This window comes from Piliocolobus tephrosceles, chromosome 5 (assembly GCF_002776525.5).
Source record: "Piliocolobus tephrosceles isolate RC106 chromosome 5, ASM277652v3, whole genome shotgun sequence".
Lineage (NCBI taxonomy): Eukaryota > Metazoa > Chordata > Mammalia > Primates > Cercopithecidae > Piliocolobus > Piliocolobus tephrosceles.
Genome location: NC_045438.1, coordinates 102,490,472 through 102,515,374, shown reverse-complemented (window position 1 = coordinate 102,515,374; position 24,903 = coordinate 102,490,472). Strand labels below are relative to the sequence as shown.

General features: G+C 35.3%; 1 protein-coding gene across 1 annotated transcript in view; it reads right to left on the bottom strand.

Moving 5' to 3' along the window:
* LMBRD1 (LMBR1 domain containing 1) overlaps nt 1–24,903 on the bottom strand; it is a 128,997-nt gene that overhangs the window by 51,771 nt on the left and 52,323 nt on the right. Inside the window, exons 6-7 of the mRNA XM_023230283.1 lie at nt 21,697–21,785; nt 17,756–17,829 (exon numbers count right to left, since the gene is read on the bottom strand). Coding sequence (XP_023086051.1) covers nt 17,756–17,829; nt 21,697–21,785 — 163 coding nt within the window. The remainder of the gene's footprint in view (nt 1–17,755; nt 17,830–21,696; nt 21,786–24,903) is intronic.

The window sequence follows — 24,903 nt, the reverse complement described above, 5'->3', positions numbered from 1 at the left end:
TGAAATGCTCCAAGGAGAGATGAAACAAGATGGTAGAACAGAAGCCTATACCATTCATCATCCTCACTGGAAAACCACATTTTAATATCTACACACAGAAAAGTACTGTCACAAGAAGCAAAAATCCAGTAAGCAATCACAGTACCTGGTTTTAACTTCGTATCACTAAAAGAGGTATTGAGGAAGTCAGGAGAGACAGTCTTGAATCATCAATGCCACCCCTCTGCCATCCCCCAGCAGCAGCCATGAGGCACCATGGAAAGAGAATCTTTTCGCTTTCGGGAGGGACAGCACAGTAACTGGGGGGACTTTACATTGAATTCAGTGCTGCCCTGTCACTGTTGACAATACAGCCGTGCTGGGCTCAGTTACTGCCCATGCATAGAAGGAACATCTGCACCAACCCTAGCTAGAGGGGAATCACTCACCCCAGTGGTTGGAACTGGAGTTTCTCAGCAAGCCTTGCCACTGTGGGCAAAATGCTCTGTCATCCTAGGTAAACTCAAAAGACAGTCTAGGAAACAAGGACTACAATTCCTATGCAACTCCTAGTGCTAGGCTGGGCTTAGAGTGGACTAGGGTGGCATGTGACCCAGGAAGACACCAGCTAAGGGAGTGCTTACACCATCCCTCTCCCAACCCCATGTGGTGTAGCTCACCTCAACAAAAGTGACTCTTTCCTTTGGCCTAAGGAAAGGAGAGGGAAGAGTAAAAAGAACCTTGTTTTGCATCTTAGATACCAGCATGGCCACAGCAGGATACTGTGCCAGAGTCATCAAGCCCCCATTCCAGGGCCTAGCTCACAGATGACATTTCTAGACACACCTTGGGCCAAAAGGGAATCTGCTGCCTTAAAGGGCAGGCAGGATTGATTACCTGCTGCCTAAAGAGGCCCTGGTCCCTGAATAACCAGGAATGTTATCTACCAAGTACACTATGGGCCTTGGGCTCTGGGCCATGCTGGATTCAGGGGTGACCCAGCACATTCCCAGCTATGGTGGCTATGGTAAAAGACTCTTTCTGTCTGAGAAAAGTAAGGGGGACTCTGTCTTGCACCTCAGACACAGTAAGGCAGAGCAACAAGCAGACTCTTGGGGTCCCCAAGTCAAGGTCTAGGTTCTTAGAGGACAGCACTTTTGTACATGCCCTGTCCAGAAGGGAGCCCACTGCCTGCAGGCTGAGTCTCAGGCCTGGCAGCATTCACCACAAGCTGTCAGAAGAGCCCTCGGGCTTTAAGTGAACACCGGCGGTGGCCTGGTGGACCCCCACGGAACAGAGTCTCCACAGAGACTCCTCTGCCTGTGGAAAGGGGAGGGAAGAGCAAGTAGGACTTTGTATTGTGGTGGTGTGAGTGTCAGCTTAGCCACAGATTAGCAGGTAAACTGCTAAGGTTTTTACTACAATTCCTGGCTCCCAGACAGCATCTCAGTAGAAACCTTACAGGTCAGGAGAGAACAGCATAACATATTTAAAGTGCTGAAGATAGAAAAATTTTACCCTAGAATAGTACATCCAGTAAAAATATCCTTCAAGTATGAAGGATAAAGATCTTCCCAGAGAAACAAAAGCTAAAAGACTTCGTTAACACCAGACCTGCCCTACAAGAAATGGCTAAAGGGAGTTCTTCAATCTGAAACAAAAGGATGTTAAGAGCAAGAAGAAATCACGTGAAGGTACAAAATTCACTGGAATAGTAAGCACACAGAAAAACAAAGAATAGTATAACACTACAATGGTGGTGTGTAAACCAGTCTTGTCTTAAGTAGAAAACTAAATGATGAACCAATCAAAAAAAAAAAAAAAACTTTTCAAGACACAGGCAGTACAATGAGACGTAAAGAGAAACAACAAAAAGTTTAAAAGCAGGAAGATAAAGTTAAAGTGTAGTGCTTCTATTCGTTTTCTTTTGTGTGTTTGTTTGTATATGCAGTCAGTGACAAGTTGTCATCAGTTTAAAATAATGGGTTATAAAATAGCATATGCAAGCCTTGTGGTAACCTCAAATTAAAAAACATACAATGAATACTTAAAAACATAAAGGCAAAACATTAAAGCATACCACCAGACAAAATCACCTTCACTAAAAGGAAGATAAGAAAGAAAGAAGAGAGGATTATAAAATAACCAGAATATAAATAACAAAATGGCAGAAGTCCTTACTTATCAGTAACAACACTGAATGTAAATGGACTAAACTCTCCAATCAAAAGACACAGACTGATTGAATGGATAAGAAATCCAAGACCCACTGATCTGTTGTCTACAAGAAATACATTTCACCTATAAAGACACACACAGACCAGAATGGAAAAAGATATTCCATGCCAATGGAAACAAAAAAAGAACAAAAGTAACTATGTTTATATTTGGAAAAATAGATTTCAAGACAAAAACTGTATGAAAGGACAAAGAAGGTCATTATATAGTGATAAGGGGGTCAATTCAGCAAGAGGATATAACAATTATAAATGCACCCAACACTGGAGCACCTAGATATATAAAGCAAATATTATTAGAGTTAGAGAGAGAGACCCCAATACATTAACAATGGAGACTTCAACACCCCAATTTCAGTACTGGACAGCTCTCTCAGACAGAAAATCAGCAAAGAAACATCAGACTTAACCTGCACTACAAAACAAATAGACCTAATAGATATTTAAAGAACATTTCATCCAGTGTCTGTGGAACACACATTCTTTTCCTCAGCACATGGATCATTCTCAAGGATAAACCATATGTTAGGTTATAAAACAAGTCTTAACATATTCACAAAAATTGAAATAATATCAAGCATCTTCTCTGACCACAATGGAACAAAGCTACAAATTAGTAACAAAAGGAATTTAGAGAACTATACAAACACATGGAAATTAAACAATATGCTCCTAAATGACCAGTGGGTCGATGAAGAAATTAAAAAAGAAATTGAAAGAGTTCTTGAAACAAATGATAACGGAAACACAACATACCAAAAACCTACAGGATATAGCAAAAGTAGCAGTAAAGAGGGAAAATTACAGCTCTAAATGCCTAAATCAAAAAAGAAGAAAAACTTCAAACAAATACTGTAACGATGCATTTTAAAGAAATGAAAAATAAAGAAAAAACCACACCCAAAATTAGGAGAAGGAAAGAAATAAGGATCAGAGCAGAAATAAATGAATTTGGAATAAAACAATAAAAAAGATAGATGAGGCTGGGCGTGGTAGCTCACACCTGTAATCCCAGCACTTTGGGAGGCCAAGGCGGGTGGATCATGAAGTCAGGAGGTGGACACCATCCTGGCTAAGATGGTGAAACTCTGTCTCTACTAAAAACACAAAAAATTAGCCAGGCATGGTGGCGGGCGCCTGTAGTCCCAGGTACTCGGAAGACTGAGGCAGGAGAATGGCGTGAACCCAGGAGGCAGAGGTTGCAATGAGCCGAGACCACGCCACTGCACTCCAGCCTGGGTGACAGAGTGAGACTCTGTCTCAAAAAAAAAAAAAAAAAAAAAAGATAGATTAAACAAAAAGTTGGTTTTTCAAAAAGAAAAAATTGACAAATCTTTAGCCAGACTAAGAAAAAAAGAGAAAGGAGACCCAAATAAATAAAAGATGAAAATGGAAACATTATAACTGATACTACAGAAATTCAAAGGATCATTAGTGGCTACTATGAACAACTAATTATATGCCAATAAATTGGAAAATATGAAAGAAATGGATAAATTCCTAGACACATACAACCTACCAAATTTGAACCACGAAGAAATTCAAATCCTGAACACACCAGTAATAAGTAACGAGTAACAAGATCAAAGCTGTAATAAAAAGCCTCCCAGTAAAGGAAAGACCAAGACCTACTGCTGAGCCACAGCCAAATTCTATCAAACATTTAATGAAGAACTAATACCAGTTCTACTCAAACTGCCCCAAAATATGAAGGAGGAGGGAATAGTTCTAGTTTCATTCTACAAGACTCTGATACCAAAACCAAAGACACCTGGGGGAAAACAAAAAACAAAAAAAAAAACTACAGGCAAATATCTCTCATGAATATTCATACAAAAACCCTTATCATATATTAGCAAACCAAATTCAACATTAGAAAGATCATTCGTTATGACCAAGTGGGATTTATCCATGGGATGGAAGGGATGGTTCAACAAATACAAGTCAATCATTGTAATACATCATATCAACAGAATGAAGGATGAAAACCACATGATCATTTCAATTGATGCTGAAAAAGCATTTGATAATGTTCAACATCCTTTCATGATAAAAACTCTCAAAAAACTGAGTACAGAAGGAATATACCTTAATGTAATAAAAGCTATATATGTCAGGCCCACAGATAGTATCATACTGAATGGTGAAAAACTGAAAGCCATTCTTCTTAGTTCTGGAGCAAGACAAGGATGCTCACTTTCAACACTGTTATTCAACATGAAAGTTCTCACTGGAGCAATCAGACATGACAAAGAAAGAAAGGGCAATAAAACTGGAAAGGAAAAAGTCAAACTATCTTTGTTTGTAATGATATAATTTTATATTTGGAAAAACTTAAAGACTCCACCAAAAAACTATTATAACTGACAAGCAAATTCAGTAAAGCTGCAGGATACAAAAATCAACATACAAAAATCAGTAGCATTTCTATATGCCAACAGTGAACAACCTGAAAAATAAATTTTAAAAAGTAAGTCCATTTACAATAGCCCCAAATAAAATTAAATAACTAGGAATTAACTTAACCAAAAAAGTGAAAGATCACTGCAATGAAAACTATAAAATACTGATGAATGAAGAAGACACCAAAAAATGAAAAAATATTCCATGTTCATGGATTGGAAGAATCAATACTGTTAAAATATTCATACTACTCAAAGCAATCTACAGATTCAATGCAATCCCTATCGAAATAGCAATGACAATCTTCACACACACCAAAAAATAAAACAAAACAAAACAAAACACCTAACGTGTATACAGAATCCCAAAGACCCAGAATACCAAAGCTATCCTGAGCAAAAAGAACAAAACTGGAGGAATCGTATTACCTGACTTTAAATTCTATTACAGAGCTACAGTAACTAAAACAGCATGGTATTGGCATAAAAATAGACACACAGACCAATGGAACAGAATAGAGAACCCAGAAATAAATCTACACACCTATGGTAAACTCATTCTTGACAAAGTTGCCAAAAACATGCACTGAGGAAAAGATCGTTTCTTCAATAAACAGTGCCAGAGAAACTGGATATCCATATGTAGAAGAATAAATCTAGACCCCATCTCTTGCCACATACAAAAATCAAATCAAAATGAATTAAAGACCTAAGATCAAAGACCTCATACTATGAAACGACTTCAAGAAAACATTGGAGAAACTCTCCATGACATTGGTCTGGACAAACCTTCTTGAGTATACCCTAGAAGCACAGGCAACCAAGTAGAAAATGACAAACGGGATTACATCAAGCTAAAAAGCTCCTGCACAGTAAAGGGAACAATCAACACAATTAGGAGACATGGCACAGAATGGGAGAAAATATTTGCAAACTACCATATGACAAGTGATTAATAACCAAAATATATAAGGAACTCAAACAACTCTATAGAAAAAAGCCTAATAATCCTATTAAAAAGTGGGCAAAAGATTTGCATAAACATGTCTTAAAATACATACAAATGGCAAACAGACATATGAAAAGGTGCTCAACATCACTGATCATCAGAGAAATGCAAATCAAAACTCAGATTATCAGCTCACCCTGGTTAAAAGAGCTTTTAACCAGGGTGACAACAACAAATGCTAGTGAGGATGTGGAGAAAAGGGAACCCTTGTACATTGTTGGTGGGAGTGTAAATTAATACAACCACTATGGAGAATTGTTTGGAGGTTCCTCAAAAAACTAAAAATAGAGCTACTATATGATCTAGCAATTCCACTATTTGGCACATACTCAAAAGAAAGGAGATCTATATATCAAAGAGATATCTGCACTCCCACGTTTGTTGCAGCAGTGTTCACAACAGCCAAGATTTGGAAACAACCTAAGTGTCCATCAACAGATGAATGGATAAAGAAAATGTGGTACATATATACAATGGAGTACTATTCAGCAATAAAAAAGAGTAAGATTCTGTCATTTGCAACAACATGGATAGAGCTGGAGGTCACTGTGCTAAGTGAAATAACCTAGGCACAGAAAGACAAACATCATATGTTCTGACTTATTTGTAGGATCTAAAAATCAAAACAATTAAACTCGTGGACACAGAGAATTGAAGGATGGTTACCAGAGGCTGGGAAGGGTAGTGGGGTAGTGGGAGGCAGGTTAAGGATGGTTACTGGGTACCAAAAAAAAAAAAAGGAAAAAAAGAATGAGTAAGACCTAGTATTTGAAAGCACAACAGGGGAACTATAGCCAATAATAATTTCATTGTACATTTTAAAATAACTGGCAGGGCACGGCGGCTCACACCTGTAATCCCAACACTTTGGGAGGCCGAAGTGGGTGGATCACTTGAGGTTAGGAGTTTGAGAACAGCCTGATCAACATGGTGAAATCCCATCTCTAATAAAAATGCAAAAAAATTAGCTGGGCGTGGTGGTGGGCACCTGTTGTCCAGGCTACTCGGGAGGCTAAGGCAGGAGAGGGAATTGCTTGAACCCAGGTAGTGGAGGCTGCAGTGAGTTGATATCATACCACTGCACTCCAGCCTGGTAACAGTGTGAGACTCTGTCTCAAAAATAAATAAATTAAATTAAATTAAATTAAATAACTAAAATATAATTGGACTTTTTGTAACACAAAGCATAAATGCTTGAGGGAACAGATACCAAATTTGCCATGATGTGATTATTATGCATTGCATGCCTATACCAAAATAAGTACTCCATTGATACACCTACTACGTACCCACGAAAACCAAAAATAATTTTAAAAAATGTTCCAAGGAACATTTCTTTTGAGCTTGAAGTTTCAAATTTTGAAAGCTTTCAGATTTTGGATTTTCAGATTAGGGTAGATAATTTCCCTCTAATTACTTCAATTCTTATCAAATGTATATTTTCAAAATATATACTTTGGTAAAATATAAAAGGAAAAATATATAAATGGGTTTAAAATTTATATAGTATGGTTGAAAAGTTACCTACTGGGTACAACATTCACAATTTGGGTGACGGCCACACTAAAAGCCTAGACTTCACCACAATGCAATATATGCATGCCAGAAATCTGCACTTGCACCCTCTAAATATATTTTTAAAAATTAAAAGAATCTCATTTATATTTTTTATATTAAATTATACATCCTCAAAACATTGAAAAATATGAAGAATAAAGCCTATGGGAACCAAAGTACCTGATAGTTCCTTTAACATTTCCTTATAGGATTTTCCTGTCCTTATTATTATTTTAGCCTATTTGATTTGGTTATTCTAGTACTTCCATATTCTTTAAACATTATTGATAAAAAGTAACAGAATAATTTAAGACTCTGATTAATATATAGCATTATATGATTATTTATCAATTCTTATTACTTACTGTATCAGTCCGTTCTCACAATGCTATAAAGAACTACCTGAGACTGGATAATTTATAAAGAAAAGAGGTTTAATTGGCTCACGATTCCACCAACTGTACAGGAAGCATGGTTAGAGAAGCCTCAGGAAACTTACGATCATCGCAGAAGGCAAAGGTGAAGCCAGCAAGTTATATGTTGCTGGAGCAGGAAAAACAGAGTGAAGTGGGAGGTGCTACGGATTTTTAAACACCCAGATCTGGTGAGAACTCTATCATGAGACAGTACTACGAGGATGGTGCTGAACCATTAGACACTACCCCCATGATCCAATCACTTCCCACCAGGCCGCAACTCCGACTCTTGGGATCACAATTCAACATGAGATTTGGGTAGGGACAGACAGTCAAACCGTATCATTCATATTATTTTAATAATCCAATAGAATGTTGCTTTTTACAACAAAATGCCATGGCAATATTTTGCTAAACCCAGTTTATATGCAGGTATGTTTCCCTGTCCTCTCAACCACCTCTAATCTAGGCCTATTTGACCTCAATGCTTGTTATTCTGTGTTGGATGGACTAGGTTCCCTGAATGTACTAACTGCAGTGCTCAACACTGTTTCCCAAGGAACCTTTTGGTTTAGTCACTATTAACAACATGGCCTTATTTACAGTCTACTGTCAAACACAAGGCCTTCTGAATTATCCTAAACGGGTCTGCTGGTTTCACTTTCTACAAATCCATCTTCTACATTGTTTCTAAAGTGATCTCACTCTAATACCCAAATCAGTATATGTTATTCCTCTAATTAATATCTTTTAAGATTCTACAGGACTAATAAATGTATTTTTCAAAGCATTCTGGTATGAGTTCCTAGGAATCTGTAAAGGTGCCACTAGGGCCACTACAGAAGGTAAGGCAGCTAGCCATGCAGGAATCTGCTGCTACTTTAACCAGAGCAATTCTACTTGTTCCCAACCTTTATATGTATATGAACTTATAAAATTGTTTTAAAAAGTTGTTTTGCTATTTTTTAATGAAAGGTACAATTACTGGTTGGTATTGGGAATAGACTCTAATTAACGTAATTTTGCATATAAAGCACTTCATGACCTGATGCTTACCAACTTGTTAACTTTATCTCATGCTTCTGAATTGTTCATTGTTCTCATAACACTACAATTTTTATGCTACTTCAGGCTTTGTCCAACATACACATTTTATTCCATGTAGTGCCCTCCTCTAGAATGGCCACCTTCTCATCTTATTTCATTAACAACTGTTAATGCCCTTCAGGTCTCGGCTTAATTACAATATGTCTGAGAAACCTTCCCTAACTTGTAAATGTCCCTTGCTTATAACTCAATTATAACGCATAGGTATTTTAACATTATTCATCTGCACATTTGTTTTATCACTAGATCTGCCAAACTTGGCTGAACAGATTTCTAGGCCAGACTAGTAACAACTACAGTAGACTATTTGGTATGTAATGACTAGGTCCCAATTCTTTTTCCTCCTACCTTTGAAGAACAAAAATTTATTAAATTAATAAAATAATTTCTCCAAGAAGATAATAATTAACCAAGAAGCTTTTAGGCAGAGAGAGCTCTTAATTCACACAAAGTTATTTCCTTAAATGGAATTGATATACTTATTAGAGGAGCTGAACTGAATTTCTAAATAGCTTAATATAAAATATTTTGTAAAATAAAAAAGTTTCTGAACAACTTGTGGTAACATAAGACCAGAACAAATACTATTTTTAAATTTTTAATTGTCCAAAGACAACAAGTAGAAGAAAGGTGCTATCGTTTGGTTACCAAGCTTTTAGCTTGTTTTTGGATTGCATTTTCAATAATTATCAGGAATTTAACTATAATATTTAGATTATGATAAGCTTCACATAGACCTTATATAAAACATTATAACTTTCAAAGTCTTTAAACAACAATCTCTTGAACTTCAGACTTTTTTTTTAATGTACAAAAAGGCTATCCTTTTCAGAAACACAAAACTTTTATTACTTACTACTGCCCTCTAGTGAATTTCCAGGAAAAAAAAAATCAGAAAACTAAAGAGATTGTATAGTTTAAAATGTTTCTATTAATAGGTTGGCCATAATTGTCACCAAATTTATTTACTTTGACTTCCAAGAATAAATCACCAACTCTATTTGAAAACTAAAATCTTTTAAAATAATATATACAAACTACATTCCTAATACCTTCTTTCACAGCTCAGTTTAGAATGGCACTTTTCTTTACATATCTCTCTTCTTTATCTGGAATGATGGTTTCCAACTCTGCAGGCCTTAGATTACAGTAAATGGTCAATGCTGAATACTACCTGTAGACTTAATAAATGTCTTCCACATATTTGTGAAATCTACTATTCAAAGATGTACATGCTATTATGATTAATGAAACAATACAGGTACTCAAGACTTTCTTTTTAAGTATTCACTGAGTCTAAGATGTATATATTTTCTTACATTTAGTATCAGTGAAATTTGGATGCATCTAAAAATTGAAGGCATCATATTATTGAAGGCCAGGCAGAAGCCATGACATAGTTGTCGTTACATGCACATTCACAAATTTGGTCACAGCAAGTTACATTACAGTCACTTCAGTTGAACTACAAGCATTCTGGGTACAATTATTGAGTTTAATTGGCACTTATGTCTTAAAAGATAATATGATTTGACATTAAAACAAAAAGTTAATGTGTAAGTAAGGAGAAAGAATGAAGAAACATCAATAGTAAAGAAAAAATATTCATTAGAACAATGGGCATAATTCTGTATTTTCTTACAAAGCAACAGTCAAGTGCTTCATAAGCTTAAGAAAGGGAAATATCCAAAACAGAAGTCATTTTGCATTTTTCTGCTTAGGTATATACAAAAGGATTCCCTTCTTCTATATGGCAAAAAAAGAAACAACAACAAAACATCTTAAATTTACAGGATAGGTGTGTTGGTGGTTTCAAAGAAAATCCCAGAGATAAGACTAGAACACACAAGAAAAGCTGCACATCAATTCTCTTGATAGCATAAATGACAATACACTATTTTAGCTTCTGTGTATGAGTGAAAACATGTGAAACTTATTTTTCTGAGCCCAGCTTATTTCACCTAACATAGTGGCTAAAACTAGCTACTAAGAGAGGAGAGGCCGGTAAGGGTAGGGAGTACGGAGGGGAGATGAAGAGAGAGGTACAGTTAAAGAGACAAATTAAGACCCAGCGTTCGATAGATCAGTAGGGTGACTACAGTCAACAATAATGTATTGTATTTTTCCAAATAGCCAGAAGAAAATAATTCAGATATTCCTAGCATAAAGAAAAGATAAATGTTTAAGGTGATGGATATTCCAATTACCCTGATTTGATCTTCATACATTATATGGAAGTCTCAGACTATCACATGTACTTGGAAAATGTGTATACCTATTATATATCAATAAAAATAAAAGACAATACAGTTGGTTCCCATGTCACAATGGTTCAACTTAGGATTTTCATCCTTTGTGATGGTATAAGACCATTCTTTTTTACTTTCAGTACAGTAGTCAATAAGTTACATAAGAAAACATTTGATATTTTATTGTAAAACAGGCTTGGTGTTAGATAATTCTGTGCAACTATAGGCTAATGTAAGTGTTCTGAGCATGTTTAAGATAGGCTAAACTAAGATACTGTGTTCAGATAGGCTAAACTAAGCTATGATGTTCATTAGTTTAGGTGTATTAAATGCATTTTCACACTTACAATATTTTCAACTTATGATGGATACATTCTGTTAAACTGAATGTAACCCCACTTAAGTCAAAAAGCATCTGTGTCATACAGTAAAACATGAACATCAATAACCAATCCAAAAAGTGATTTAGAATTCTCACACTCCAAATATAAAGTTTTAGGAATGCCTTTCATTTCATATTTTCCTTGTTATGAATGCAGATAAATCCAAGAAATCTCACTCAAAAATATAAAACAAAGATTATAAATGATTCAGAAAAAATTGTCAGATTTTTCCTTATAGTGATACATAAAGTAACGGTGCACCTTACAATCGGTAGCATACATTCAGTAAAATGTGCTATCACACAGGCTGAGAAATTTGACTTTTAAAGGGAATTTCTTTCTCAAAATATTATTGAGAACCACTGCTATGGTTCATAAGGTGTTGTAACATGAACTGAATGTTTGTCTTCTCCTAAAATTCGTATGTTGAAATCTAATCCCCAGTTTGGTATTTGTAGGTGGAGTTTTCGAGAGGTAATTGAGTCATGAGGGTGGATCCCTTATAAATAAGATTAATGCCCTTATAAGAAGGGTCACAATAGAGCTTGCTTCCTTTCTCTCCCTGCTCTTTATCATATGAGTGTAGAATGAGAAGACAACCAACTGCAAATCAAGGAAGAGGGCCCTCACCAGACACCAGACACCTTGATGTTGTACTTCCCAGTCTCTAGAACCATGAGAAATAAAAGTCTGTTGTTTGAGTCACCCAGTCTATGGTACATCTGTTGTACTGACCTGAACTAAGACATGGAGGCAAACCAACATTTGATGGGTATAAGAAGAAAGTATTAAATGCTTTATTTCTATATTTGAATCTTTATCACTTTAATTTTCTTTAACCTATCAGTTTATATTTTACATTAAATGTATACAAGTTAGCATAATAATATGTAAATATGCATTTATAATCATAAATATCCTGGTGGACATATTTAAAGTTTTATGGATAAAGGTATATAGTGAACAATTTAGCAGTCACTGCTTCTATAGGCACTTCACTGGTCTATACGATACATTTTGCTGAAGACATCATTATTGAACATTTCCCCACTTGGTGGCACCAAAAAATTAGAATATCTACATATATATCCATGCCTACAAGTTTTACTTTTTAAAATTTAATAAGTATCAATTCCCTTTCAATGTAAGCTTAAAATAACAGGCAAACTAATATGCTGTTTGACCTTCTTCTCCTAAAGCTCACTGCTCAATTATTTGGCAGGGTACAGTAGTCAGAATCAGTAAAATTTAAATAATCAACTAGTTTCAAAAATAAACAATAATATATAACTAAGAAATTCACATTTGACTGACACATAAAATAAAAAACTTCTCTAGCCTCAATACAAAAAAAAAAATTCAGTTACAAATTCTGTAAGAAACACGATTTTTACATTTCATATATGTAGGGTCAAAGTACTCAAGTATTAATTTCCCACTCTGGGTACTTAATAATTAAGATTAAACGTTCTACTCCTCATGAATATTTTCTATACCCTCTTTTAAGCTGCCACAAGAAAAGCCCAGTTCTCAAGCTTTTCCAAGGTAAGTTAGGAGAAAACTTTGTATCCCAACTACAAGCAAATATAATTATACTATTTAACCACCTATCTACAATAAAACCACATATCTATAAATTGCTGGTTTTCACTGAACTTTTACTAAAATTCCAGTAAGTATTATTGGCTCATTTTTACAGATGGTGAAGCTTGGGATCAGGTAATAGATTTTAAAAAACTCACACCCATGACTGGAGCTCAGCTATACACACCATGATGCTGCTCTTGAACAGGGCATCATCTACCTTCCTCTTCCCCTCCCTCTATATATCACAGGTATTAAAACTGGTCAAATCACGGCTTGGTAGCAAAACCTGAGCTTTGAGTACTTGTAGTGCTATTCAAAAGATATTATCTCTCTATCCACACCCCCCCAACCTCAACTAACCACCATTCAATTATGAATGCCTTTTCACTTACCTTTGAATAAGGAACATTCTCGCTGATCATAATACAACTGCTTTTTGCATTTGGTTTATTTTCAGTGAGAGAGGTGGGAACTATAGTTTGAACCATATGAAACTGTGAATATTCAACTGTTTAAGCTAATAGTGACTATTTATTAAGTGGCCAGTAGATTCCAAGACTTGGTGGATTATTTAATTAAATCCTCACTACTTTATTACTTAAATATTATACCACTATAAAGATGAAGAAATTTAGATGGGAAAGTAGGTCAGGAGACCCATGGACTTGAGATCCACATTTCAGCCCCTCCACAACAATTATTTTAATTTTATTGTTTACGCTGCTTAAAGAAAACAAATAACTGCTAGGAATTGGATCTTAGCAGGCTGTTACACTGGAATCACTCCCTTGGCCTTAGGGCTTAAGTGGCCCCTCTCTACCTATTTAGCAAACTCTTCTATGTGTTCCTGGCTCCCACCCTCAATCCCATCATTATAAGGTCCTCTGGTTGTTTTATCAATATCCTTCAGCCCAGCCCTCTATATAGTAAAGTATCACATAATGTCATCAATGGATTCTTGGAAACTGTGACTTTAAGTGAAATGATGTATAACAAACCAATTTTTGTGTGTGTGTGTGAGACGGAGTCTCGCTCTTGTCACCCAGGCTGGAGTGAAATGGCACAATCTCGGTTCACTATAACCTCTGCCTTCCGAGTTCAAGCTATTCTCCTGCCTCAGTTTCCCGAGCAGCTGGGATTACAGGAGCCCACCACTAAGCATGGCTAATTTTTGTCTTTTTAGTAGACATGGGGTTTCACCATATTAGCCAGACTGGTCTCAAACTCCTGACCTCAGGTGACCCGCCCAACTCAGCCTCCCAAAGTGCTGGAATTACACGCATGAGTCACTGCGCCTGGCAACAAAACCAATTTTACTACAGACTAATTGATGTAAACAAGAGCTAACTTCCTATGGCATATTTCTGGTCACAAGAACATCATCAAACTTCTAAATAAAGATTCAAAGCACTTCTAATATTAAATACTGAAATAAATGTAAGCTCTACATACATTTAGGAAAGATCAATAAAAACAAAATACTCGGCCGAGACAGGCGGATCACGAGGTCAGGAGATCAAGACCATCCTGGCTAACCCGGTGAAACCCCGTCTCTACTAAAAAATACAAAAAACTAGCCAGGCGAGGTGGCGGGCACCTGTAGTCCCAGCTACTCGGGAGGCTGAGGCAGGAGAATGGCGTAAACCTGGGAGGCGGAGCTTGCAGTGAGCTGAGATCCAGCCACTGCACTCCAGCCTGGGCGACAGAGCGAGACTCCGTCTCAAAAAAAACAAAAAACAAAAAAAAAAAAACAAAAAACAAAAAAAATACTCAACTTGGTAGATCAGTGAGTGACGATGGTTGTGGTCATAGTGGTTTAAATTAAGGAATAAATGTTTGCAAAGTGAAAATTATAAAGGGCACCTCCTACCACCACACAGTTCAAAAACAAAAACAAACAACAATGTTGGGCTAGCTGAACGTTTTTGTATTACAATTATTGTTATGCACTTGTATGTAGTATACTTTATGAATTTTTCTTATACAATAATTCGCATTCACTCATTCATTCATTTTCCAACCCACTTATTCTTAGTTCAGGGTCACGGGTGGCTGGAGACTATCCCACCAGTTCAGGTTGCGAGGCAGGAACCAAAACTGGACAGGATGCCATTCCAACTGCAGGGTACACTCACACATACCTACACTAACTCCTACTGGCACAATTTCAGACATACCAATTCACCTAATGTGCACATCTTGGAAATGTGGGAGGAAAACCAGAGTACCCAGACAAAACCCATGCAGACACGGAAACAACGTGCAAACTCCACACGGTGGCCCTAGCCAGAAACTGATCTTTTTTCACATCAACATTATAAGAAAACAACATGAAAAAAAAATGTTATTGAGGACCTGCTGTATTCTAGAAAAGTGAAGCTCTTTTAAGGATAGCTTAACTAATTCAGTATGAATATTATGTTGGTTCAATTGATTTAAATAATTTTCAAAGTTTCCAGTTAAATACAAAATAGTTTAAAATATTTCTTTCCAATAATATCATTCCTACAAAGAAGCTCTCTTTGAAATAGTTTTAATAACAACTGACTTTCTCCACTCCCACTTGCTACCCTCATAGCTTATTTAATTCAGAACCACCAGAGTAGTACTGTTAAAATGTTTGTCAGAGCCCATGACTTTTCCATTTAAAAACTTACAGTGGCTTCTAATCTCAATCAGTATAAAATTCAAAACCCTAACTGTGGACTATAAAGCTCACATGACATGGCCTCTTGTTACCTCTCAATGAAACTTTTACTACTCCCCCTTGTCAACTGAATTCCAGCCACAATAGCTTTGCCTCCTTGCTAGTATCTGAATATAACATGTACATGCCCGCCTCAGAATCCTCACCCTTACTCTTCTGTCATGACTTACTTTCACTTCATTCAGGTCTCTGTTCAGATGTTAGAAACTATTCCTGATCTTTACAGTAGTCGCAGCCTCTACTACTGTCTATCTCCTTGTGCTGCCTTATTTTTCCTCATAGTATCTACCAACTGACCACTGGGAGACATGTCTCCGTGCATCTTTCATTTCTGCATATTTTGCAAGCCAGGAGCTAACTGACATCCCCGCCCAACCCACCACTTTTTTTTTTTTCTGTACCATCTTTTCAAAGATCTTTGTATAGCAAATAGTCTTGGTAGATACACAAAATATCTTTTCCTGCAGCAAGGGACAGGCATGCTTACCATCCATTATAAAAGATTCAGCTTCCCTAAGCTCAGGGTTCCTCTTCCACAACCCACTCAATTATGTGCAGGTCTCATCTAGTTCTCTCCCCATTGCCCTAGGGGAACTGGGACTCGGGAAACCAATACAAAAAAAAAGTTGATCCTATGGCTACTGCTATTGCTGTGAGTAGAAGTCTTACATCTTCAGTTGCCATTCATAAAACTGGCAGGTTACAAGTAGGGTAAATATCGTAGGCCCTTCATAGTTCTTGACATTGACATTACATATTGAATTTCTCTCTATTTTTTTTCTCCTGACTAATGTTTCATTGATTGCTATATCCTCATTTCTCTATAGGTTTCAAAGCACTTTTACAAATAGTATCATCTGACCTTCAAAAATCCCTGTGGAACATTTTCTATTTCCATTTAATAGGGAAGACACTGATCCAGAAAGGTTAAAGGACAAACCCAAGATTAGCATAACAGATCAGTCATAGAATAATAGCAATTAGAAGCCAGGTCTAATTCCTAATTTGTTACTAACTTGTGACTACTTCTTAAAAGACAACTACTATACTGTACATTCTGTGAGACAGAAGAATAATCACCCACTGATATTAGATGGCAAATTCCTTACATGGTATCACATAAAAACACAAAAATGTCAATGAATAATAAAACTGAGTACCCAAATAAGCACCTGTAAGACACTGAAATATATGTCTTTTGGGGTTCTTTTATTATACATTACGGCACGTGAATGATCATGCGACAAAACTAGATTCTGCTCTTACAGTAATAGCCACTTCCTTTGTGTCTGAAGGAAAACATCTTAAGAAAATACCCAAAAAAGTTTCCTTTGTAACCAGAATTTTCATCTTTGCAAGAATTAAGAGTGCTTCCACATAAACTTCATTAATCTGAAAGTTTCCAGATAATATTAATGCTGCTTATACAACTCTCAAGATAGGTAATAAAGAAGCATTTGTTACTAGCTTTTTATCTATAATGTGAGCAAAAGACTCAAAGAGAAGTCTGTATACAACTTGGTCAGTCATTTATAATTCACACCTTACCACTTCCAGGAAGACTGAAGGGAAAAAAAGTCTGAGAGCATAAGAATAGATTTCATATACAAGAGAAGTGTCAAGTTATGTAAGATATCTGATTTTAAAAGCCCTATATTCCCAAGTAGAGTAAATCTGCAAAATCACTAATAGATATGGTCTATGGTTCTGAGTTCTAATATGCTTATAAATCTATTAATGTGCTTATAAATCTATTAATATGCTTATATTATATATGCTTATATTATAAATGTATTAATATGCTAATAGGCATATAGATTTATAAGCATATCAGATAATATTATAAATCTATTATATAGATTTATAAGCATAGATTATTATAACAGTATATAATCACCTTCAAGGTTCGTAAGTTATAAAACTTGATTATTACATTGCACAAATACAGCTAAAATGATGACGACTAAGTAGTTAAAATTTTACCCTTAAGTAAAGAAAACTGAAGAAAAGTTGAAAAAGAATCAAAATATTATAAAGGAAAACAATAAAGTTTAATAAATTACTAAGGCAAAAAAATTGTTTTATAAGGCAATTTTAACTCAATTATTCCCATTTCACTTACTGTGTAAGTTATAGCTGCCAACATTCCGATCAAGGTCAGAGAACTGATAGAAAATGACAACGCAGCTAAACCATCTGTGAAGAAAGAAAAATTGTTAAAAATGTACATATATACTACTCAAATACTTATATCTGGCAAATTAACATAGAAAGTTGAGCTGCTTACACATTTTGAAGAAATAAAAACCACTATGTATTACCGTATTCTTGAAGTGCTAACTCCAAGTGGAGGAAAGAGTTTCTAAAGGACTCTTTAAAAACTGATTTGTGAAAAATCTTTCAGACTAGCTGAGATTTTCTTTCCTTCACCTCTTAAAATTAAGAGGAAAATTATTGGCTAATTATTGGGCCCAAAAAGAGATGAGTAAAATACCAGATGCTCAAAAGGTGATTAAAAAGATCACATGGCCTTTCTTAATGGCAGACCCTGAGAAGTAACATTTCATAGGAAAGCTACTGACCTTGACTCTTTCTCCCTTCTCCCCTCACTCAGTCTTGAGACTTCCAGTTTCTTTGTTCTTAATTTTCAAATCAGTTCTCAATAGACAGTCAAAAACTAAAATCTTAATTAAAGAGTTTATTTCACTTTTTAACTTGAAAGGACAAGCTTGCCCACTTGGCAGAAAAATAAAAGCAAACACAACTAGAAAATAGATTCAAAAATACACACAAATACACACACACACACACACACACACACAATACTATGCTAATTAGTTGGATTTAGGAAATTATCTAAAGGAAGGTCAAAGAGTGAGGGGCAGGAATGACACTTCCACATAAATATATCAAATTATGTAATAAAATACTATGCAAATCTGAATATTCTTAGGTAGGAGCAATACTTTTTCCAGTTTTAATACAGATCCTATTAGGCCTGTATTGATCGAGTTTAAATGCAAGTCCTGTGGAACCAAATACAAAGTTTCGATTAATTTAATGTATTAACACTAATCTTTTATGAGTACTAATAAAATTATAATGATCTATCATCTTAAAACTCATGTCTCAGTTTTGTATAACACATAAAGAGAGCATATTATTAACAAATTCACAATCACGCAAGGCAAATTTTTAAGCCTTAATTTTTTAAAACAACTTTTCATCAAATCAAAGACATTTTGATGCTTTTACTTTATTGATCATACCAGAAGTATCAACAGAACGTGTTCATATAACTAGGAGGGGTCTGACACCTGGCTGATAATAATTTTAAGGTACTATCACTTGTAAAACATATCTCCCAAACAGAGATGTAAAAATCTGAAAAATTATGTGCCTTAGAAATGATAAAATAGACATGCTGACATATTTGGCCAATCAAAATGTTAATATTACTAATAGTCAAAATCATCTGAACCAAATAACTCAAAATTGATCATTATTAATTATTCCCATTTGGGTAAAAGATGAATAAAAACATGTGCTGAAGATACTTGAAGATGCATTCTCTTTATATGTTAGGGGGTCTTTGATCTGGGCATATACATCTTTATGATATAATAAATCCCATTGTAAACAAGTTGTAGTATAGTCACAAAATGTATTACTCTGCTGCAATAAAAAGGAACTACTAATACAAATGAATTTTAAAACATTATTTCATGAAAAAATGCCAGGCATACACAAAAAAGAATCATTAATAAATGGAATCAGAATTCCACTTACAATATTCAAAAAAAGCAAAACTAATATAACTAATATATAGTGGCAGAAATTGTAACAATGGTGCCTCTCCTGGGGGATGGTATTAACTGAACGATATACTGCAAAAAAATTGCTGGAGTGATGGATGTGTTCTATACCTTGACTGCAATCGGTTACAATGACTGTATACATGTATCACGAGATCTATGCATTTTACTACATATAAAGCATTTTCTTAAAAAGGGTTATATAGGCCAGGTGCTGTGACTCATGTCTGTAATCCCAAAACTTTGGGAGGCCAAGGTGGGCGGATTACAAGGTCAGGAGTTCGAGACAAGCCTGGCCAATATGGTGAAACCCCATCTCTACTAAAAATACAAAAATTAGCTGAGCATGGTGGCGGCTACTCAGGAGGCTGAGGCAGAAGAATCACTTGAAACAGCAGAGGTTGTAGTGAGCCAAGATCACGCCACTGCACTCTAGCCTAGGTGACAGAGCAAGACTCCATCTCAATCAATCAATCCAATCAATCAATCAATAAAAAGGTTTATACCCTTGATGCCTGAAAAATGCAATGCAAGGAGGCGGGATGAGAGACGAAAGGACTGAAAATTAAGAATAGTTGGGTAACTGTTTTGGACTTACATAGCTGATCTAGAGTGATAAGTAACATGTATACTAGAATATGGTGTTTAACATTGGAGACAAAAAAAAAAATAAAGACTAAAGAGAATGGAATTACAAAAAAACAGAATAATGCTACCTATCTAATCACCAATTCAAGTTATACTAATACTCAAAGTATAACTTATGAAATAACGTTTAGGGTAGAAGAGTAGTTACTCAAGATATCTAAAGGAGTTAACTCCAAGAAAAGAAGCCATTAATTTATCAGCGATAGAATCAAGGTACACAAATCTGACGATTCAGTATTAGTAGATGCCAGGCCTGCTACCCTTATTCTTGCTGGTATCAGTAAGATATTAATGAATCACAATTTACAACATGAGATCTTAAGTGGAAATCAAGAAAATTAAGAACTCATACAGCAGACTGCAAGACTTAATTTAATCATTGTTTAGTATTGTACCTGGGTAAAAAGAAAGAAGTGCTGATCAAAGAATGTACAGTACCTATTAGAATAGTCAAAAAAGCAATTTTTCTGCATAATATTTATAGAATAAGTACACTAGGTATCTTTGAAAATAAGGTTACTATGTTCAAATGCACAAGGAATTTTTAATATGATACGCAGTATTTTAACATCACTTTCTAACGCCAAAGTTATTTTTTCAAGGATTAAGCAACTTTCTTAATCTAACCCATGAGCCTTTTTTTTTTTTCTGTAAAAACCTAGGTCACACAGAGTAAGTTAAGGAAAACTTCTAGAAAAGCCATGCCAAAATATTTTGATGAGGTAAATTTATAAAACAGTATTTAATTCATACAAAACCTCTGTAATTTATATTTTATATCAAAGATGATTTAATCTCAAACAAAAACATAAAGGTTCTCTCTTACTAATTAAAAATTAAAAATAAAACCCAATATACCCAGTATATTTCTTTAACATATTATTTTATATTATCCTAAGTGAATTAGAAATTATAAGAGCCTCACTGCTAAAATACTTTGAAGAAAAGATTAAATTTTCTTTCAACATGGTAATTTTATGAAGAGGTCAAGAAAATAGCTACGTAATAGCTAGAAGGCTAAAAGCAAATCTTAAGAACGCAATACTTCTAATTTGTCGAAGAGGTCAAGAAAATAGCTACGTAATAGCTAGAAGGCTAAAAGCAAACCTTAAGAACGCAATACTTCTAATTTGTCTAGCATTAGGTTCAAAACAACGAGTTAGAAAAACAGTGGGGTTTAATTTTTTTTTTTTTTTTTTTGAGACAAAGTCTCGCACTGCCTTGCTCAGTCCCCCAGGCTGGAATGCAATGGCGCAATCTCAGCTCACTGCAACCTCCACCTCTTGGGTTCAAGAGATTCTCCTGCCTCAGCCTCCCGAGCAGCTGGGATTACAGGCACCTGCCACTGCACCCAGCTAATCTTTGTATTTTTAGTAGAGACGGGGTTTGGCCACGTTGGCCAAGCTGGTCTCAAACTCCTAACCTTGTGATCCACCCCCAACCCCTCAGCCTCCCAAAGTGCTGGGATTACAGGCACGAGCCACCACACCCAGCTGGGGTTAAATTCTTAACAAAATACAAATAGACTGCTTCTCAAAAGTTCGAAGTATCAGGAAATATGAATTACTACGTTTTTTTTAAGAAAAAAAACGATACTCACGACTACTTCCAAGTTCTTCAAATAGGAACTTCACTTTTTCCCATTCTGTTGAATTTTTGTTATTGGGAACATTCAATGGAACAAAGGCACTACAAAAGACAAAATAATTGTTTTAATAGCTTTAAAGATAAAATGTCAAATTAGATAGTCTGAAACTCAAATTATTTTTCTTCAAAACAATAAATAAAATCTGTACTATGCACAGAGGGGAGTGAAGAGTTAAATACCTATGCATTTACTTCATTACAAATTTGTTTTAATAGTTGTATTACTGCATTCAGTAAAATTTCCCTTGTAATCCCGTATGTTTTCTGCACTTAAAATACTTTATTATACTTTAATAAAGCTGGGAAAAAACAAAAAATAAATATATAATATTTTGAGAATGGACCATAGGTTTTAGATGATCGAAACAATCCACAAAAAGGGTTAAGGACATCTGTATTAAATCAGTAAAGCAGAATGTACATGTATGTAATTATTTAAGAAACAAAAGAAATATATTAGAATAAACAGTAAATGTCTCACTGTGGAATCGGAAGTGATTATTACTTTTTATTAGTATTTTTCTATTAATATATCTTTCAAGATTCTATCCAACAGACACAATGAAAGTAGTTTCAAAACTATTTGTTTTTCAACCCACAGGTGAAGAGGTACTGTAGAAATAATAGAGATAGTTAGCATCCTAGGACCTGCTGTATGATCTCAGACTGGGAAAAGGTAGAATAAATAAATGTTCACTTTATTATCTAGCCCATATCAATAACAAGAAGATAATCAAGAGATTAAGGTAAAGAGCTGGGTATCCCTTAGGTTGTATATGGGTAGGAACAAACAGGAGTAGGAAGTAAAAAAAAAAAGAAAAAAAGAATCCCTATTTCCTGCTGCTACTGATAACTCTTATTTTAAAAATGACTGGGCACAGCATGTCAGGAGGTTAAATTTCTAACAATCTGCATTGACTTCAGTTTACTATATTCTTATTAATCCTCGAGACTTATTTCTCCCCACTTTCAGAAAAAAAAAAGGTGCTTACTCACAGGCATAGAGGAATAAATGCAGAAAGTTTATTATTTGTTGACCGAGGTATGAAATCAAACAAATGAGAGCAGAGGTGTGGAATCAAGAAATAAAATTATAACATTTTTGTATATTATACATCCATGACACAAATATAAACTAAGCAAGAAAAAACTACCTATATGATATTCCTTTATTTGAACAGAGTTTGTTCTGGATATCCCAGAAAGTATGTTCTGAACTTGTTAGTTGGGAATAACCAATCTGTGAGAGTGGGAAAACAAAAATTTCTGTGTTGTACAAAATACCACCTATCGTACTATTAAAAAAGAAATATGGCCGGGCGCGGCGGCTCAAGCCTGTAATCCCAGCACTTTGGGAGGCCGAGACGGGCGGATCACGAGGTCAGGAGATCGAAACCATCCTGGCTAACATGGTGAAACCCCGTCTCTACTAAAAAAAATACAAAAAACTAGCTGGGCGAGGTGGCGGGCGCCTGTAGTCCCAGCTACTCGGAGGCTGAGGCAGGAGAATGGCATAAACCCGGGAGGCGGAGCTTGCAGTGAGCTGAGATCGGCCACTGCACTCCAGCCCCGGCAACAGAGCGAGACTCTGTCTCAAAAAAATAAAAAAATAAATAAAAAATAAAAATAAAAAAGAAATATGTATTAGGATATCTAAAAATAGTATTCATACTCATAGGGCTCAATATGCAATATTCTAAAACTCAGTATGTCAGTTTTAGGTAATCAAAGACATTGTACAGAAAGAGAAGAAAATTAATTAATCCCTGCTCTTGATGACACACGTTCAACTCCTGAGCAGAATTATCTAGTAGTTCAAATATTCAAAAGAGAGTAACACCAGAGGGAACTTTATATAACCAAAAAAAAAAATTAAAAAGACTAAAAAGACTAAGTGACCCACACTACTATCAGAATGACTTCAGGAAAATACTTTGAAAGCATCCATCAGAGAGTTAACATTTGAGCACTTAGTATTTTAGGTACAAACGAAAGCACAAATTCAAAGCAGGTTCCTAAATCACTTTACCACCAGGATTTTATAATCTAAAAAACAGACCTAAAATATTTTCACATAAACTAAGAAAACATCCATAAGTCGAACTCAAAATAAGGCAAAGGCACTAATTAATCAACACAGACCCTGGCCTTAATTCTGCAGGATGTTGATGAACCAGGCTTTCCTTTTTCAATGGAACTGATGTAGGGTAAGAAGACCCAGAGGGCAGAGCAGCACCTGACTGGTATAAAAGCATGTCAACCTTTTAACCATCAGAAAGAATAAACCACTGCTCATTGGCCAAATAGCAGCCCCACAGACAAAGATCTATAAAGAAAAAGAAATGCCTACCAACAGATGAAAAGGCAACTGAAGTCAAATAAAGTTATAATACAGATATATCAGTTCTGAGGAAAGAGACAGCAGTTAAGATTATCAGGTATTTAGTATACTAAATGAAATGGCGATGACATTAAAGTAACCAAGAGTTAGTATACAACGGGATTTGTGTGGTAGAAAGGTTCACATATTTTAAAATTTCAGCCCTTCTAGGAAAAAAAGAAAAGAAAAAAATGTATACAGAGCACCTCAGCTTCCAAAAACACAAAGTATTAGATTCAGCCATTTATGCCTAGTGTTCCATTATTGGAATATTAAGCTTGTGGGAGTTATTTATATTTCACTGCTCAAGGTCATCACCAAAGTCTGATTTTTCACTAAAAAAATTTCCAACCTCTGGCATAAATGGGTTAAAATACAAACTAGAGTCTACTAAGACAATACTTTTCCCTCATGCCCTTGAAAATAATAAAACTAAAAAACTGCTTAGTAAAAATATTTTCTACCCAATCTGATTCACTGAATTAGCTTAACACACATTATCTCTTCAGAAAGAGACAAAGAAAAAGCTAATGAATTTCAGTAGATATGAAATGGAAATGATGAATTCAGCAGAACTGAAAATAAGATGCTCACTTCTTACACTCCATCACCAAGTCAATTCATATTTATCTTCCAAATAGCTTATGTTTCTTCCTCTCTGTTCTCTTGGTAACCACTGTAGTTCCAAAGCTCACCGGAACTTATATAATGGCCACTTAACTGATCTTCCTACCTACTACTTACATACCACTTCTCCAACCCAACACCCAAAATCCTCTT